General features: G+C 35.8%; 1 protein-coding gene across 1 annotated transcript in view; it reads right to left on the bottom strand.

The window, feature by feature from the left end:
* The window catches only part of IL17RD (interleukin 17 receptor D), a 47,805-nt gene that overhangs the window by 7,339 nt on the left and 20,346 nt on the right, over window positions 1-20,120 (bottom strand). Inside the window, exons 2-11 of the mRNA XM_010283979.1 lie at window positions 15,502-15,598; window positions 13,879-13,936; window positions 10,301-10,426; window positions 6,066-6,184; window positions 5,509-5,629; window positions 4,420-4,464; window positions 4,171-4,322; window positions 3,284-3,349; window positions 2,684-2,738; window positions 1,628-1,738 (exon numbers count right to left, since the gene is read on the bottom strand). Of these exons, the coding sequence (XP_010282281.1) occupies window positions 1,628-1,738; window positions 2,684-2,738; window positions 3,284-3,349; window positions 4,171-4,322; window positions 4,420-4,464; window positions 5,509-5,629; window positions 6,066-6,184; window positions 10,301-10,426; window positions 13,879-13,936; window positions 15,502-15,598 (950 nt within the window). The remainder of the gene's footprint in view (window positions 1-1,627; window positions 1,739-2,683; window positions 2,739-3,283; window positions 3,350-4,170; window positions 4,323-4,419; window positions 4,465-5,508; window positions 5,630-6,065; window positions 6,185-10,300; window positions 10,427-13,878; window positions 13,937-15,501; window positions 15,599-20,120) is intronic.

Here is a 20,120-nt window from a genome sequence, read left to right as displayed (position 1 = left end):
GTTCACACTATAAAGCTTGTGGTTTTTTGTTTTGTTTTGTTTTTTTAAAACTTTTGTAGGCTCATTACTAAAGCATACAGTAATGATTTTTTTCAAGAGATATCTCCTTTCCAGCCTGAAAAAGTTGCACATGCTCTATTTATCCAGTTTCTGAGTTGCTACATATGTGGAACACACTTTGACATGTGCAGTTGTTACTGTACAACTCAGAAAAGTCAAGAAAGGTTTATTTTATAAATAGAATGAGGTCATTTCACCTCTCTCCAACTTCAACAATCTTCAACTCTCTGTTCAAATATTATAAGCCTTAAAGATGTATCATCATCAAGAGTTTCCTGTATAACAAAATCTCTTGTTTTTAAAAAAACACAACACAAGCCAGGTAAGAATATTAAACCCCAAAACCACAGATCCCTTCAGAATATCATGCAGTATCTTTCTGGTATATGTACACACACATGTTTGGATATTAATTTGACATTAATTTGAATTAAGATATGATAAATTCAAATCAAAATAGCTATTAGTCTTTCTTTCCTTGTATAGATGCTTTTATGCTGGAACATAGAAATCTGGTCTTACACCAGACTAATTCAATCTAGTCCTACAGTTGATTGAGCTTATTTGGAATAACACGTGAGTATTTCAAAACACAAATATCCACCTAGGGATTTAATTTAGAACAATTCATCAGTAATAACTATTCTGGAACAACCCTCTGTAGTGATTTGTCTGGGTTTTTTGTTGGAACTGTGCTAGCTGTGAGCAAAGGGATAGTTACAGAAGACCAGAAGGTAAAAGGATTTTAACCCAGATGGCATATAGCATTTGCAGTATACCTCAGTGCCAAAATTCAGATGGATAACACAGATATGTGAGGTCTGGGGAAGTAATCTCTTTTTCCATATTCATGAAACTGCGTGATTCCCTAAATTCTACAAAAAATGCCAATTGATTTCTAACATCTCAATGTAACAAATGTGGCTTGCCAGCTCCTGGACACAAAGGAGAGAGAAGTCAGCAAAGAGCGATGGAATCCAATTTAGAGAAACATCTGCAAATAAGTCTTAGAAAAAGTAAATTTAGGAAGATGGCTTAGGATGGAGTGTAAAGGCAACTTCCAGGAAAGCCAGCAAATCTGAAATAATAGATACAGGTCGTATTCCAGACAGTGCTGAGAACTGTATTGCTATCACATGACTTTACTTTCCTTGTGGTGTAAAATAAATATGAATTAGATATTTCTGAATGAAAAAGGAATGTTTAAAATATATCCGTTTACAGATCTCTTCGTATTCTACATCGTCATGTAGTACTTTCACAAATAAAAAGAAACACGAAACCAAAAATATTTCCCAACAGCAATTTTGTCCTCTCCTTTCTACAGTGAAGTCTTGATTTGTGATACACACTTTCCACGGCAACAAATTACCACCAAGCACGGATTCAGAATTTGCTACAAGTTTCAATACACAAAAAAGCTGTGGGGAGGAAGGAGAGACGGAGAGAGAAGAAAAGAAAGCTCTTGAGATAAAGGTATTTCTGGAATAAAGCTACCAGTTAAGACTTTTTTTGGTTGCAGAAGTGCATCTTTATATGAACTCTGTATTGAATAAAACTCTCTTACCTTGCTGTTTCTTGCGGCACATCACTGTGAAAAGTGTTGCGAACGCTGAAATGACAACTAAAGGGACTGTAATGGCAATAGCTCTTATTGGTCCAGCCCACGGAGAATGTACTTTGAAAAATAAAACAGAATTAGCCATACGCAAATATGCTATGTTATAATTATCTAATCAAATCTTCACACCGGGAATGTAAACTGCTGCAGTACACTATTATGGGGTAATTCTCAAATATACAGTAAATCCAACATCATGTTCTACTCCATTTTAAACAGGTTTTATGCTGATTGCCCCCATCACCGTAGCATTAGACCGACTAACGTAAGTAGCAAGCGCTGTATGCCAACTCATACCTCCCCCCATCAGAAGAACTTTACGCGAAGCGCAGTTTTGATAAGTTACACAACACTAATTCGGACCTGTCAGATTTTTGTTCCAGGGTGCTGAGCTAGCCACTTAGAAAGAACCGTCTTCCTGCACAGATCACCTTTAGCAATATGCATTAGGATTCAGTCCATTTTGCCCACTGCCTTAATCTGCAGCTGTGTTTCGTGTCTGCAGTTGCATTCTAAAATCCCCGTTTAGCTTCTCAATCACTGCTCTGATACATAGCCACGGTAAGCATTCGCCTGACAGGTTTTCCAGACTGCTTAATTTCGTTTCAGGGACGAACTTCACAGGCAGGTAACGCATTCAGGCTGCTCTCACAGTTTCATTACATTATTCCCACACTACTGCATGCATCAGTTGCATGCAATTAAGATATAGGCTATAATTCTTCGTATCCACATATAAAACAAAAGTGACTTTCCCACAAAGACTGCCAAAGATATATTGATCTAAACTGTATTAAATATAAATGTAGAGAGATGCAGATGTGTATGTAAATGTGTGCATGCCTACTCTTTTTTCATCAGGTCAAAGTTGCACAACTGCCTCAGTAGTCTTGATTATGGCAAACAGACACAGGTCAAATCACGATTTATTTCCAACATAATTAAAACTGAATTTAAATTAATATGGCAAATACTGCATACCGTCTTAAAAAAACTTCATACCTGGTTTTAGCGCATAGTGCATTGTTTTCCTTGTTGTGTTAGTGTCATCAACCAGCTTTGAAAAGTAAAAGTTGAATTTTATTTTGTGGAAATTTAATTTTATTTATTTTCTGCAATATGTAAACAACTATAATATCTTTCATGACCAAATGTGAAGAAACTTATTGTTCTAAAAGTTAAAATTAAAGAGCACCACAAACTAGTAATTAGTGAAATAATTTGTCTTTGGTGGTACATAGTTTAATGTTGTAATACTAACTTTCAGAGTTCACATACTGTCATCATCAAGAAAAATATCCACCTTTTAAGTATAGTAAAAACTGACCAAACTACAGAATTCCAATTAAAAAAATCAAAGTCCAAGCATTATGCAGGCCCACAACTTTACTTGAAGGCACAGATGAAACTGCTATGACCTCAGGGAAGCAAAGCTATGGAAAGGTCAAAAATGATGTCTAAAAACTTTTACTTCCCCAAGGTACTTCAGTAGGGATGCCTGAAGTCAAATTTTACCCAAAAAGTGACTTGAAATACTTTAATTTCAGTTAATTCCTCCATTAACATATTCATTTAGCTGTTGTGCAGATTTATGAATATTACCTCAATTATATAATCCCCTGGAGACACATTCTGAAGAATACAACTTGTAGTATCTGTGTTTTGCTCCTACATGAAAGAAAGAGAATACTTTGCAAGCCATTCACATACTTTTAATACCTAATTAAAAATACATTCACATTGATTTAGAAATATACAGTGCCTTCCTCTATTAGGACACCTTAAACCAGCAAAACTAAGTCTTTCCATTCATATATGCAAGGACTACAATCCTCTGCCTGCAGAAGTAAACTATAATTAATTATGCAAAAACCCCTTTAAAGTTTGGTCTGATAGAGAAAGTCTACATTATGCCCTAAAGCTCCCTAGCTTTCAGACTTAGGATGAAAGGTTGACCAGTGAGAACAAACTTGCTATTGAATACTAACCAAAGTGAAGCAAAATAATACAGCAAATTGCAGCTCCCATAAGACGACTCAGGCACACAGCTGTACAAAAATCACAGAGAGCATAATTCCATGCACATACTAAAATGAGAGCTATCTTGTGATACCATCTCAGATGGGTAATCTATAAATGTGGTCAAATCTGGTGCAAAGATGAAATTTAAAAAAGTAGGAAATAACATGTATAACAAATATAGTAAAACTGCAGTTTGAAGTACTAATTAGTTGTGGGGTCTTCAAGAGGGAACAGTCTCTTCCCATTTGCCTATACTACTCATCTCCAATGGAGCCCTCAAGCCTGGTTTTGACCGAGTGCTACCACAATACAATCATTGTTTACATTAACAGTACCAAATAGTTTAAAAAGTTTTAAACTGAGAGTATTTTATATTACATTAAGTTTTCAAAGTTTCTATAAAACCTTAGAACACCTAAGGTTAATAGGTTTTGTGCTTTTAAGAGTTGCAAACCTCAGCGACGTACCTGTTTGCAGGTCTTTTGCTTAAACGGACCTTCATGCTTAAGTTTGTAGTGAAGAAAGTAGTATCTAAACCCAAAGTTGTGAGGTGCATGATCAAAGGACACTTGCATGTTAAAACCCTGCTGGGTAACATTCAGATTCCTTGGCTTCCAGTCTGTCAGAGGAGATATTCATGAATTGGAAAAAAGTGACTCTTCAAGTACAGTAACTCTTTTGAGATGAATATACAGGAAGTATTGCATTTTACTTACAAGGTTTGCAGACAAGGTTTTCTGGCTGTAGCAACAATTCACATGCTACAAATACACACAAAAAATATTAATGATACAGTATCAAAATGCTATGCTATTTAAATAGAAAAAGAAAAAGGGCAAAAGAAGGGAATTCATCATTTTGAAGACAGTAACCCCATTTCTGTCCCAGTCTCTAATATGCCTAGAGTAAATGTATTTTGCAAACTTAACTGCTTTGTTACGATTTCAAGTCCCTTCTCATCTTTGTATGAGAAACACAGGTTCATTAATTTGAAAATTCCACTCCTTAATGAGAATAGCATTGAGCACCAGGCACAGCACAGCAGGAGATGAAGTTGAGACTAACCTTAAATACATTTACTCTGAGTAAATAAGTATGCTGAGCACTATTACTAAGACAAATGTTACTGTGGTCTGCATCAACTGACAGACTTGAAAAGATTTCAAGGAAGTTTTATAGGGCAAAAAAACCCCAAGTAGGACAGATACGAGCATTTCACCCCAAAGGGTACTTGCAGTTTCACATCATAATACTATTTAAGCACTGAGGAGCTTATTCAAGTTTCTTCTCTCTAACCCCAATGAAAATTGCTAAATAAATGAGAAACTCAACTTTATTTGTTGCTATCTAATTTTATATGTACTCATCTATATCTAGCTCTACATATCTGTTCTTGAAACTGTGATCTCAAAAACAACCTGAGCTTCTTCACAATATCCAGAGAGGAGAAGGAACAAGCCATCTTCATGTGTCAAATGTTCCCGAGAACCATGGGAGTTCTTTTTCTTTGCCTGTTGGAGGCAAACCTGAGATAATCTCAGGCCTACCTGAGACTTTTGTTCTGATTGTTGCCTAACATATATTATCATACAGCACAGACTTACCGGTGGCATTCAAATTCTTCCCACTTAATACCCAGATCTTAATTCAAAGACTATGTCAGTAAAAATCTTAACCCAGAGTCATCTAACATCATCATCATCTACATTGCTTTGTTGGGAAAACTAACAAAAAAAAAAAAAAAAGCGGGGGGGCACCCATTGGGGAAGAGTGATACGCAATACTATATTGCATGCAATACTTACGTCTAGTTCGGAAGAAAAATGGGTGATAATTACTTTCATTTTTAATGGAAGGAAAAGGAACAATCTTTACAAAGTAATCTGTTTCAAATTTCAGATTTACAAAGGGCTGGGATTCCATTCCCTACAAAAAGACAAAATTGCCACTTATTTTAAAATCAGTATTATAACTGAAAGTATCTTTCAAAACAAGCCCGCAGTTTTGTAAACATAAGCAGAAATTAATACATTAGAATCCTTTATCTACCACTCCACTACACATTGACATAAGGAATCTCAGTACTTGGATGTGGACTGTTAAGATGTGCACCTGTACTCCAGTCTCCCAAGTAACAGCTTCCAGCTTCAGAAAAGCTTCTATAGAAAGGGACTAGATCTGTCTCTAGTTCAACTATCATTAAAGAATAATACTTCTAGGAAGCAATCTGCATCCTAGTAAACAGCACACTGTGTATACGTTTAGACAGAGAGATACTTAGATTTTTATATTAAAGACTTTCAAGACTACTCACACAGTCAAGCAACAATGAATGAAATTTTTCTCGAAACAAAGCACTTACTGTTCGTTTAAAACTGGGGCTGAGCTGCTTTGGATCTTTTAAAACCATCTGCTGGCATTGTCTTCCCTCTGATTTTAACTCCTCAAGTATTACTCGAAATCCTTTCAGGTATTCAATCCCTGCAAACAGCAGGGCATTTAAATAGAAGACTAATATTTCAAAATGCATAGTGTGGTATTTTATGTAATTTGAATATATTTCATTTGCCATTAAAAATAAAAATTAGCATTCATATGAAATATGTTTGTGTTATAATACGTGTTGCTCTATGTCAGTTCTTCCCCCAGTTTCTATCTTGCCTATTGAGAATTCAATCTTTGGCAAAGGCTGCAATTACTACATACTTGTGTAATGCTTAGAACAGTGGGGCCCACATCTCGGCTGGGGCTTCCAAATTATCACTGCAGTGTAAAGTTATCGTTACCTTCATCACCCTCAGGAATACTTTATAGTAATTTCACATGTCCATCATTAGCAAGGAAATACAACATTTTGCTAGCAAATTGTAGAAATATTCCTTTATAACATCTTCCTATCATTTCTAGGGCTACCAGATTGAAGTGATAGCAGTTGTTACAATTTCTTCAGTTCTAGTATAGTACGGGATAACAGAAAACTTAACTTAAATGGAATGGAATTTATTCCAGTGCGTGAATACTTCCAGTTATTTAAAACTGATGCCAGAACTACACCCATTTTTTTCAAGTTCCTTTAACACAACTAACTCTCAGCAGTGTCTTTACATTTCTTTGCAATGTTCTCATCATGGAATTACTTTCATTACATGACTAAACTGAGTCAGGGTGATGCGAGCGTCACAGGACAACACCAGAGCGTTGCCCTGTGATAGTTCTGTGGCTCAGGTATCAAAGACACTGCACATTGTTCCAAGACTAACTACCAGCACTCCATCTAATTACATCTTTTCAACAGCATTACATATGACAGGACACGTATTTGTCAAAGACTCAGCCACAGCCTTTGTAAGCTAAATGCTACATGAATCAAAATGGATTAATTTGAGTTTATGCTATGCTTGTCAAATTAAAAAAAAAAAAATCCCAAATATATGATTTTCCACAGACCTCCTCTGCTTTGCCAGTTTTCATGGGTTGGGGGGTGTTTTAATGTTTTATAATCTCATAGGAGATAAAGATCATGAGTTGCCCAATGTGTTCTTAATAGTCCATGGAACAAAAGCACTATTTGTGCTTAGATGAAGGCCATGAAAGAGAAAGTGTCCAGTCTCCATGTTACCCAAGATGTTTCAACGGCAGTTCTGTCCTCACGCTTTCCAAAGGATTAACCTCTGATCATTACAAGAAAGAACACCAAGCTTTGTTTCCCATAGAGATTTGATTCATCCAGTCTGCAGCTGAAGATTACCAAATGCTTTCAACTGCACAATTTTGCAGAATAAGTGTAATTTTCATATACTCTTTTAAACTCCACAAATTAATCATTACTTTTTAATTAAAAAAATTATGAAAGCATGATTTAATACTTGGACACCACCAAAAAATGACATTTTTTTATCTAAAATGTTTAATAAATGCAGGTCTAGGCTAAAAAATTTCTATCAAGTTTAATAAATACACATTCGCTTTATTAGCCGTATCTCATCATTTAGGATGCAATCCTACCACATACATGGGAACTTCCAGCTCTTACTAAATAATAAAAAAACTTCTGATTTAAAATCTTTTTGAGGGAGTATGAACCATGAAATATCAAGTTGAGACTCTGCTGTATGAGTAAAAGAACACAAAAAAACAAATTTCTGGTTTAATTTTGAAAACGGTATTGAGCTTAACTCTAACTATGATTATTTCATTGATATGGAACAGCACCTTTGCAGTTAAAATTCTTTAATGAAGTATTAAAAACATTCAAGAAGGAAACTCCACCTCTTTAATTTGCTAAACACTCGTGACTAAGAAAATGAGTTTATATTAAGTTACTTCATTTAGAACCTTAATTAGTGTGAAGAAAAACAAATGATGAGCAGGTGTAGGTACAGAGAGGGCACTATAGTGCAGTGGTCTCCAAATTTTGTTGATCATGCACTCCTATCAACAAAACAAGTTTGAGCACAAACCCCCAGTATATTTATAAAATACACATACGTATTACTGTGCTAATATATTATGTACATTATAAAATATACACGAAAACCAAGTATTTCTCATATTTCTTAAGAAATATGAGATAAAGACTAAAAAGAATTTTTAAAATAGTTTTTATTTTATTAATGATACAGAAAACCTTTTTTGTTCCCACTTGAAAATACTAATAATAATATTTTTGAATGAAAGCTATGTGATTGAATATGCTTTGTTATTTTTTTAAATCTTGGTTTAACACTTTGTGGTATGGCAATTCGAAGGTCTGGTTCTAAGTTTGGTTTATTTCATTACTTGGTTTTAACAGCTGTCATAGCTGAAAAAATAACCTCACAAAGACACATGGATCCAAATGGAGGAAGTGCATCATCGGCTGCATTCACTAAATCATGAGACTCATTTTTCACTTCCATCCTCTAATTTATGCAAAGGTTTTTCTCGAAATGTGGCTAGTAAATGTCTGTCTGCCCTGATGTCAGTTGTTCTTGCAAACTAATCAGAATGTGCTGCATTTTCTTATTTTTAACAAGCTGGTTCAAAACCCCCTGAAACTCTGCATTCCAAAGATTTCTAAACAGGCTAGGCAATTCTGTTTCCTGATTTTTTAAGTGTAAAAGTATGAGAGTTTTTATAGGTGAGAAGCTGACATTGTTTTCAGCAAGAAAATCACATAACAAAGCAAACATTTCCAAACATCCGTTTTCAGAAAGCTCTTTCCATAGCCTGAGTTTCTTTTGAAAAGCAGTTACTTTCTCACTCATTGTTAAAATGTCACCTTTACCTTGAAGAGACACACTAAGTGTCATTTTGGTTTGTGTTGTGGGGTTTTTTTGTTGTTTTCCTGAAGCAATTTTCTGAAACCTTACGCCAGAATCCTGTTTTTCATTCCAGTATTTCCCTGTACTATTTCAGACAGTTTTACTGTGGCAGGAAGAGTAAGTGTTTCCTCAGCGGTATGCGGCTTTTTGTCTTTCACTATTGAGTAAGAAATCTCAAAAGAGATTTCACAAAAAGAGGCTTCTAAAGATTTATCCTTACGTTTAGTGAAATTGTATAGAGTATCGCAGGGCTTCAAACATCACTGAAAAAAAACTGTAGAGGTTTGTCTTCATGTTCTGGATGTTCACGTTCAAATGTCTTGCTAGTTGTGATGGCTTCACAGTATTAGCTGAGATCTCAAAGCACACTACACATTTATGGCAAAGTTCATCAATAACAATGGCAGGTGTAAATCTGTATTTCAAATTGTCTTGATAGTTTTGATAATTTTGGTCAACTTTTTATCAGAACTGATTAGTCATTGTTTTCACCCTCTAATGTGGCTGACTGGGAGCCTAGCTGAAAGCAAATGAAAAAGTGAGGGTGCCACTGTGAACCCCTCCACGTTGCAGAACACCCACTCTTCCTTCAGGATACCTCAGGGACCACAGGTGAAACATGCACGCCTGACATAGAGACCGAGTAAGGGTGCCAGTGTCAATCCATGTATTAAATATTAGTACAGCTTTGTTTTTACTTTCAAGATTAAAAAAACCCACATAAATAGAAGTTCTAAAATTTTCTTCAGATGCCCCAGCAGATCATCTTGCACACACGCCCCTTTGGAGACTACTGCTCTAGTGGGCAACAAGGTACTTCCAGTGACATTTAAGTGACTGAGGAATATATTCTTAGTGACAGACCTGACAAGGAAACACATTAAAATTTGTATAGTTACAATTAAATAATGTTTTCCACCTGTAAGGCAATATGCACCCTAAAGAATCTTTAAGTGTATTAGCAATTAAACTCAATCAACGCCACTGAAACGCACCAACGCCTTGGGGCAGAGAATGAAATCAGGGCTATTACACAGCTCTGAAGAGCAGGAAAAATTCAACAAACTGCAATAGTAAAAAGCAGCGTATGGCCGCAGGGACCATCCTAGTTTTAAGGGTATTTCAAATGAGCTAGTAAAAATAGCAGCTTTGCAAAGCTGTTAAGAATTTCTTTCTTCTTAAGCAGTTTGCTTCAATGATTCCAAGCATAATTTAATTATTTCACTTAATACCGATCAGCAAGAAGTTACTACCGAAGACATGATGAATTAGTCCATTTCCCTCTACTACTTACCGATGGCATTTGCTGTCCAAAGTATCGTCACTGCAACCTGTTCATAACACGCATACTGACTGAGAGTTATATTCTGCACATCTCCAATCACGTGTTTTCCCACGGAATTCAGGTAAGGCGTGCAGTCTAAAAACATGGGAGAAATAAACCCTTTAAGAAAAACATTCTAGCTGACATTCTTGTGCCATACCAGAGCAAGTAAATCATAATCTGCCAACAGCACCTAACCTTTAAGATCTATTCAAGCAACCAGTTTCCAACATGACCCACATCTTTCCACATCAATAAAGAACTAAGTTAATTTCCTAACGTTTCTTCAGGATTGAGCAAAGTAGAACTGCATGTGCACTATTTATTCTACAAAAGTAAATACCGTATAGTATATCTAAATCAAACTTTGGTCTCAGGACACTGAAAAACACAAAACTTCACAAATTATTGAGCACAACCACTTTCACCGGTTGCAAAACCCCAGTTCAGAAGACTCCAAAGGAAATTACCAGTTTCTAATCCCAGTGTAGCCTGTACCACAGTAAGAGTAAAAATGACACATGCTGGGACTCCCAAAAGAGAACAACTTTCCCTCAGTAATGACTCAAAAGAATACGAGGACTGACATTAATTTTGTGCATGTACAGTGCTTAGAGCAAGAGAATGTTGGTCAACGATCAGACACGTATGAGAACAATGAACAATGTGAAGCTTCAGAACTAGTGCTCAAGAAGTGCTTTTTAACCACGATACTGCTTGATCCTGACCACAAAGAACCTACTGCCTAAACCCGTCTCATCTCTTGTCATCCATTCAGTAGCCACATCCCGATAGACCATTTTCCTGCCACTGCATCCAGTCAGAACCAGTTTCATCCTGCTATCCTCACACAATCCAGCGTATTCCCTGAAGTTACAGCTCTGCAAACATGTGATTATAGAAAACCTCAGCTTTCATTAAGAAAATAAAATATAAGAAAAACATTCTTCACTTTGTTGTTGAACTTGACTGTGTCTTTATGCATTCAAAACCGGAAAACAAATAACCCCAATTTTATTACTTTTAAAGCCTTTACAATGTTTAGGCTCGTATTTTGTGTCAGGAAGAGAAGTAGCAGCCAGAGGATTCAATAGTTCTGCAGCACAATGTACAGAAAGACATGTACGCACAAATACTTTGCTTTTGACTAGTGAAGCCAACAAAATCCAGAAAAAGTTGATGAGTAGACTATATATTACTGACTGATGATTAATTCTAACAACTGAGATAATCTATATGCTATGTATTTGTCTATACAGAATTTGTAGAAACAAAACATGAAAAATCAAGTGTTATGATAAGCCAATGCAGGAAATTCAAATTTAATTCAGAGGTATGATCTTAACAAGCAAGGAAAATAAAATTACTAACTGAAAAGCAGTTTTAGAGAATGGCTTATTACTATGAATAACAGTGGTATGGGGTCTTTTATGTAACTGCCACGCAAATAAGAATAGAACAGTTTGTACAACATTGCCTTTTACAAAACCCGGGCAGTTGGCGCTTACTCTGCTGTTTATAGAATTCTCTTGCTACGAGTGAACTCAGTGACACCATGAACTTCCTCGTAGGAGAATACAGTATCTCTTTCCACGGAAAGTTTGAAGTACCAGTTTTTTGCTAGGTCTGGATCTAATTAATAGCAAGCCCGAGATTTTGGATCCTGGTTACTAAAATTTTATGGTCAAAGGACAATTTGCCAAAATGGAATATAGCACAAATGTCTGAAGTTTGACTGTGATTCACTGATTTACATTTTTAAAGAACAACAGATTTAGGAAGAAAACAGCAGGGGAAAACTGCACTTTTCAGGAAACCACTTATTTTACTTGAATACAGGTGAAATACTAAAACATACAAACATTTGGTTAGATTATTTATTCAGGTGAAAAACAACTAATTTAACAACATAAACCATTTGTTTTTCACCTGAATAAATAATCTAACCAACTAATTTAACAACATAAAACACAGTTTGCTAGAGTTGCCATGTGGCAAAATAAAAGCCTTTCAATCACAGCCAGCAAGCCAAATTTTCTTTCGTGCTAGCTTATTCACGAGAAGTATGTATTTCCATATTATATGAACTCTTTAGCCTTGGTATCAAGGAACTATTTTCCTAGTACTGCACAACTCAAATAACTCCTTTGTCCAGGAAGCATGCAGTGCCAGCAGAATTTTGAATTAACACTTGTCATTGGTTAAACACAATTCCTGGTGCCAGAATTAATGGAAAAAACATGACAGGTACTGGGACTTCAACAGACTCCACTGTGTTAACTAAACATGGGGATCTCTGTTCTGACTGATATTATTTCCTGGTTTTCTCTATGTAGATAAAAAGATCTTAACTCTCTTGTAGCGACCACTTAACTCTTGTACAATCTGACATACTTACATTTTGGTCATTTTAAATATTAACATCAAATTAGCATTAAAAAAAATTCACAGTGAAGGACTGCACATTCAAAAATTAACATAAAAATAGAGGAACAGGATGATCAGAATGAAACAAAAGCAATATTGTTAGGTTTCCCAACACATGCTCTCAATGATTAAATTTTACCCTCATTCAGCGTCTGAGGTAATTTCTTTGGGTAGGCAAAAAAAACCAACCTGTGACTTGCGCTGGCGTTAATACAAACATTACTGCTGTAAATTAGGACCTTCTCTTGACTGTACATTAAATTTATACTAATGATGGCCACTAACTGCCCAAATAAGGATAAATTCACAATGTAGTCAATAGTCACACTTCACCGACTAGACAACATAGATGACAAAACCCTTTTAAAAATGAAAACGGTAAGATACAGTCATTTCTCAGACATTTGAAGAGGTCTGAAGTATTATTGCTGGAACCTGCTTATTACTCTTATTAAGCTAGAGATTACTTCTTTCTTAGTTTAGCTGCAAAACAGACCACATCTGCTACAGTACTAAAACCATCTGTCTTCACTGAAAATGTAGACAGCAGTCTTCCACTAATCTGGCCCTTTAGCACTGTAGCTAATGAAAAGTTCCAACTAGTTCAATTAGATGAAGACATGGTATTCATCTTCGATATTCATATTCAATATTAATCCTTGCAAAGACACATTTTTAATATATTCTCTGTATACAGGCTACATGTTTTCAATCTTAAGACACTTTACACCACTTTCCCGCCAAAATTACACATTAGAGAAAAGATGTATAAAGCTTGAAATCATCCTTTCCTATGATGTTGTGTGCAGTGAACCTTTCAATGACTACATTTTTTCACAGAATAAAATCATACTCTATAATTTTCCAGGCAAATACTGGGCAGATGATGTAGGCCAATCTGAAAGTGAAACTACTACAAATTATTAGATTATTTTTTATCAGTGAAACACAGGAAGGAGAAGATCCACCAGACGCAGCAGAAACAAATATAGATCTTCAAATTACGCCAGTACTAAAGAGCTCACGCTATTCCTAGAGCCATTTTAAGAAGCATGTTGCTATATACCGAAAACTGTGATAGTCCTTGATTTTTGAGAATATAGTGCAAATTTTGAACTTACTGTCATATTTAAAGGTGACATTGAGTAGCCCACTGTTCTTGCTGACTGATGACAGCCCCTGTAGAGAAATATCAAGAAAATATTTGAATAAAGTAAGCTATTTTGAACTTACGTAGATTTTTATTTTGTAAATAGTTTGTTGGAGAGTGATAGAACTCGTTATTTTTTGCCTTCTGTTTGGGCACACCATCCACCAATCTGAGCACAGGCAATGACAGAACAGATTGCATACACCTGCATGCACTCACCTGTCATCAACTGTCCAAATGTAATACTCAAGGTGAAAACAAAGAGAAATGAAACTCTGAATATATTTGCATGAAGACATGAAATTGTGACTTAAATAGTATGACTTGCCCAGTAGATGTGAATCATAGAAGCTTATTTTTGAAAGAAAGTTAGGAGATGTTCTCAACTCCCACCATCTACGTTAATCGTGCCCATACAAAAACCGTACCATTAATCAAGGTTTAATGACAAATCAAATTGGGTTCTCCAGGGCAAACATAATGCAAGAGAAGGCAGAATGTCAGCCTGAAAAAGCTGATCTCAATTCCACAGTCATGAAAAGGAGCATCAGAAGTTCAAAGAGAGAGAAGGAATGTCACTGCTAAGCACTTTACCTCCATTTTCTTGGTGAAGGTCATTTTCAGGAAAGAAATTAAAGATAAGAGCAAAACAGTAGAAGAATTGATCAAAGAGCACTCTTTACCTCCCAGACACTCCTCATTTCATTAACTACCTCAGAAGGACTCTATTATCTATTTGTCAACTGGGCAAACTAACCCACCAAATTTTCAGCACACTCAGAATTCACTTACAATCAAGTCATCCTGTTTTCGTAAGTCTAACATTATTCAGTGCTCACAAGAACTACACAGAACTCAAAGCTTAACATAAGCTGAGGTAGGATAAGCCAGGACACAAAAGCTATGGCCTGGTTCATCAGTGTGCCAGAATTGCATATAGAAGAAACTCTTACAACAGAGAGAGTATCAATGTCCAGCGTCTGGATATGTGCCCACATTCATCCTTCATTAAATTATTTTATACAGATATATTTATATGTAATTTATGTTTCTATGCCTGATATCATTCTTGTGGAATTTTTATTTCCATGTGCTTTGAGTCTTATGTGGTTCATGTACTGGATTACTTTTCTGTTGTATTTATTTATGTGAGAGGCCCCCATATAGAGGCCCGAATCATTTTACCGCGTTCTGTAAATATTTTTAAGAAATTCTTGCTGAAAATAACTTAAATAGACAAAAACACAGATAGAGAACCTAAATTTCAATCTTCCCATTGATTATTGGCTAAAATCAACAAATAGTTAAAGGAGAAAAATGAAACGGTGGCTTTCCAACTAGAATAATTCAGATAATTATATCCCATATTCCGGTAGAAGTGCATATTGTAGAAACCCATTACGCTACATCAGACACCCTTTTCTATTATCATAGAACACCTTGCGGAGTGTCACAGAAGCTGAGAACCAACCCGAGAACTATTCCATTGCTCTCCCAGGGAGGAATCCAGACACACAATGCAAGCCGATGAGTTCGGCGTCTCTTCTATACCTATACAAAAGAACTTTGGACTTCAGAGATAGCAATACCTTACTGAAACTGCTTCTGAAACACAAAGTGTAGCATCACCTTCACCCTTACTAGACACCAAGTTCAAAACTATAATGCTGATTCTTATGGAGTAATATTCCCTGAAAGGCAAATAACATCATATCTACCACTACCGTTAAAAAAAAACCACTAACCATTTACATGGAATTATATCTGGTTTTACAGCTACAATGTAAAGGACAGAAATTAGTAGTACAGTTAAGAGTTAATAGATGTTGTCACGATCATGTGTAAACAGTCACCGTGTCTCACCTGTCAGACACAGATGTTTAGAAAGAAAAACAAGGTATGAGTTAAGTTACCTTTGGAAAAAACCCTGTAATACTACATAGAGAATGAAAGCAAAGCAGATCTTGATAGCACTGTTAGAAGTGAAATTTGTAGTCTCACTTTCTTAGGTGGCTTTTCATTTGTTTAACTTTGATTTCGTTCAGCATTAAACAAGCTGTTACACAAAAAGGTTTCCTGACACAGGAAGGCATCATTTTTTTTTCAGTATTAACTTTTCTATTAATACCTGTTCTATTCTGATTCATTTTCTGTTTCTCTTAAGCTATATAAAATCTCATTTAACTTACTACTACAGCAAAACAAAATTATGTGTTTGATAAAAAAATATGCAAGAAACAACAAAGAAACTACTGACATTTTGTATTTATAAAAGGCAGATAAACCATCAATTAATTGGTACCCATCTTCCTTTTGTGTCCTAGAGCTGAAGTTTTGAGACATAAATTTCACCGAAGTCCACACAAAATTAGCCCAAGTATTTTAATTCCTTAGATAAGATCTTTTATATCCTATATTTTAAAAAAAAATATAATATAGCAATGCTTTTTACTGCACCTTTAATTGCATTTCGAATGGAATTATGATGACATCACAAAATATGTAAGTATAAATCAATATACCACAATCATTAATAAAGTAGATGCAAAAAGTAAATATAACAGAAGCCAAACTGATGAACTTGAGTAGCACATGACACGTACTGGTGGCAAAACTTTGCTCTCAAGTGTTTAAAAGGTGCAAAAAGGCTGCAGTAGTTTGGGAGAGAATTAGGGTCACCTTAAAATGCTGAAGTAGGTAATTGTCGTATGAGTTATAAGTAAAAACATGCCAGCTAGTCAGCCCATTTGATCGTGCTGAGCTTTGGTATTAATGCTCCAAGTACTTATTTCCGTGAGTTTAAAAATAAAGTCTTCCAGGAAGCATTCCCTTGAAATAAGCCATAAAGTAATTGTGCTAAATGGCTTATAACTAAGACAACTTGTTTAGAGCATCTTACTTTAAAAGTATAAAGAATAATGCTGTGGCCTTAGGCCTCTACATTCTTAGTTAATTAACCACTAACATTTGTTGAATTTACATGCAGCTTTTCCTTTGTTCTGAACTTCACTAGAAAGCAAGTCTCTGTTGCCTGGGGCTTTGTCTATAAAATCCCTTTGGTCCACATACATCTATACACACTGAGAAGGAATACGTAGGAAAGAAAACAGCCAAAACATCTTTTATGGAGAACTATAGACCACCGATCTTTAAACAGATAATCGAAGTTGAAATGCACACAGATTAAATTACAAATAACCTTGTTTGTCAAAAAGCGGGGGTGGGAGGGTGTTATCCATAACGTTAAATCTCACGTTACGTGAGCTCAAGCACAGACCTCCACAGAAAACATGATAAACTAAGATCCAAATCCTGCACCTATGTCAGGCAAGCAAGCCAGAAAATTCCCATCACATACCACATACCCCAAATCACAGAGATCCATGTTGGATGTGTTCCTCAAGCCACATGAACAACTTGGACAGTTAAGGTTAAGGTCCTGAAGTATCTTAAAAGCAGCACTGTTCTGAACAACACTGATACACGTCGTCTCCTGAAGAATTAGTAACTCATTTGGATGTTCAAGGCATGTGCGGGCACTTCATTTTATTTAAATATTCATCTTTCAACATGAAAAAGCACAAGTATTAAGAAGAAGAGTCAAAGACTATTACATGAATTAACCTGTATTTTTGTTTATATTTTTCTAATACCTACCCTTCATTTATGGTAACAACTTATTAATGAAATGCACTTACAACAACTCTTTCTACCCATTATGATGGCAGAGAGGAATAAAGTTAGGATTAAGTTTCCAGAAATAAAGCTTCAATGAAATTTTAACCACAGGAACTAATTGTGCCTCCAAGAAAAGTTAAATTTTAATGCCTGTCATCAGAGGTATAAATTAAATAAAACAGAAATAAAGAAATCCACTTACTTTTTATTGTTGAACTTTTCCCTCTCCCATTTAATCTAGTACATACAGTGTTTCATATTTAAAAGTAACATCTATTCTTTGTATTTGACAGTTCCTGCCAGAGATGGCACTGGTGATTTCAGAATTGTTCTACAAATAACCATTTTTACAAATAACACTTAAATACACTCCAACATTTCTTTTGATAAAGGCAATTCATGCACATGAATAGGCACTGTCAGGCAGCCACTTTAATATCAATACTAGGAAACAGAGATAGATGCTAGCACTAATTACAGAGATCTGGTAAAGGAGGTAGGAAGTCCCCACCCCTCAAGCATAGCCTTGTGCACCAGACCAAAACAGTAATAGTGATTCATCTTGCATATGTTGTTAATCAACGCACACATGGTCCTGATTTCATGCTCCCAGGAGGCAAACTGAAGGGACAATTGGTTTTGAACTCTAACATCAAGATGAATAATCAATGTTTATCATACTCATTGCTCAGTAAACTAAAAGCTTTATATTTGACATCTGCTCTTTTAATTTGAAAGCTTTCTCCATGCTTTCAACCAAGTTAAAATATTTTCTATTTGTACAGTCATCAATAAAAAGATGAATTATCTGTACTATTTATATGCCTGCATTTTGGATTGCTTCCAACAGAATACAACAAAAGACATAATCCATGCTAATGTTTGCTACACAACTTGTGTATACTCCATTGGCTGCAGAATGAATCCTAAACCTTGGGTGGATTGGTTTGTACTGTTAATACTATATCCTTGGTGTAATTGACAATTCCAACCAACAATTTTGTTCAGATTTGCCTTTAGATATATGTGTGCGTGTGTGTGTGTGTTCCCGCATTGCATGCGCAAGTTATGGGAATAACATTTTAAAAAACATCTCTGGGGCACTGAGGAAGTAAGTTTTAATAAAAATTAATTCCAGGGGCAATAGGCTTCTCGGTGCCTATTTCATATTTGAAACAGGACCAAGATTCTTCAAAACACGTTCTTTTAACTTCTTTTAATAAGTTGCCATCTTTTGTGTTTCTTCTTACGTAAGCAAAACTTCTTATTTACAAGAAGTTAGCAGATTTGGGTTGGTTCTTTTTTGTTAGTTATTTACTGTTTCACTGCTTCATCTTTAGAGCCACTGCACGCAGGCTCAGCTGCAGAGGAGCTGAAGGTATCTTCATAGCATCTTGAATTTGGCCTATGATACAAAAGGTAAAGTAGTGATTTTACTTCGTTATAAACTATGTATTTGAGGGGGAAAGAAAACCATCATTTTTGAGTATGAAGGCACTTCACGATCCATCTAACCCCTGATTATCCTCTTGTTATACAAGCTGGTTACCTGGTTCTCCCCTAACACATCCTTGTCAAGAACAGCTTGTCATGTTCAAGGATCCAAATTTCTCTTCCATGTTACTTGTGAAAAGTCAATGGTCGATCCCCAGGTGTTAGCACATTACTTTTGCACAATGTTCCTTTCAGACAGAGTATATGGGTTGTCTGGTAGATCAATTAGGCCCTTCCTCTGAACTGGAAAAACCCTTCTTTCATGTGAACATAGTTAACGCTTTGACTTTCTCAGCAGAGCTCAGCCTTCCAAGGAGCAGATACCTGGTGACCTGAGGCAGGCACAATACACCTTCCTTTGTTTAAACTGTCCACATTTAGCATATTCCTTCTCCATCTCCCAGAATACAGCTTTTTACCCCAATTTAGCCCTGTGATGTGGAACAAACATTATGAAGCATCCATACTAGCCTTTTTTAAAAATGTGCTAACTTAACCAACACTCAAAACCATTTAAGAAGTAAAAAATTCAAAAGCAGGCTGTATAGATGGCCCAGACACTATGAGTTATAATCCAGGTACAACCAGGGGAGGGAAGTTACTTTACATAAAAATCTGGGAAACGAAACTTGAAGAGTAACACTTAATACTTATTTTCCTAAACCAAACATAAGGAACTCATACTTCATTTGTACAAGAATTGTCCTGACCTTTTGTGATCATTAAATACCTCATTTTTCAAAAAATCATGACATTATCCACGGTTTTATGGTTGACTTCCCACATAGGTAATTACATCTTGCCTGAACAAACTCTTCTGCCATTTCAACCAGATATGGTTTTCTCAAGTTCCTCCTATCATGAAAGGATATGGAATTCAACAGCTGCTGACTTAAATCCTGTCAGAGGATGAGCTGGTCCCTAAACCTACGCATGTATACTCATATGCCAGCTAGCTTCATGGGGGTCTCTTCAGATTTTTAGGATGAAACATGCTGACCGAAGATCACTAGTTGCAGTGTATCCTAGCTAAAAAATAAA

Source organism: Phaethon lepturus, unplaced genomic scaffold, assembly GCF_000687285.1.
Source record: "Phaethon lepturus isolate BGI_N335 unplaced genomic scaffold, ASM68728v1 scaffold6053, whole genome shotgun sequence".
In the NCBI taxonomy this organism is placed as follows: domain Eukaryota; kingdom Metazoa; phylum Chordata; class Aves; order Phaethontiformes; family Phaethontidae; genus Phaethon; species Phaethon lepturus.
The sequence above is the reverse complement of the archived record's forward strand: the minus strand, read 5'-3'. Positions and strand labels throughout refer to the sequence as shown.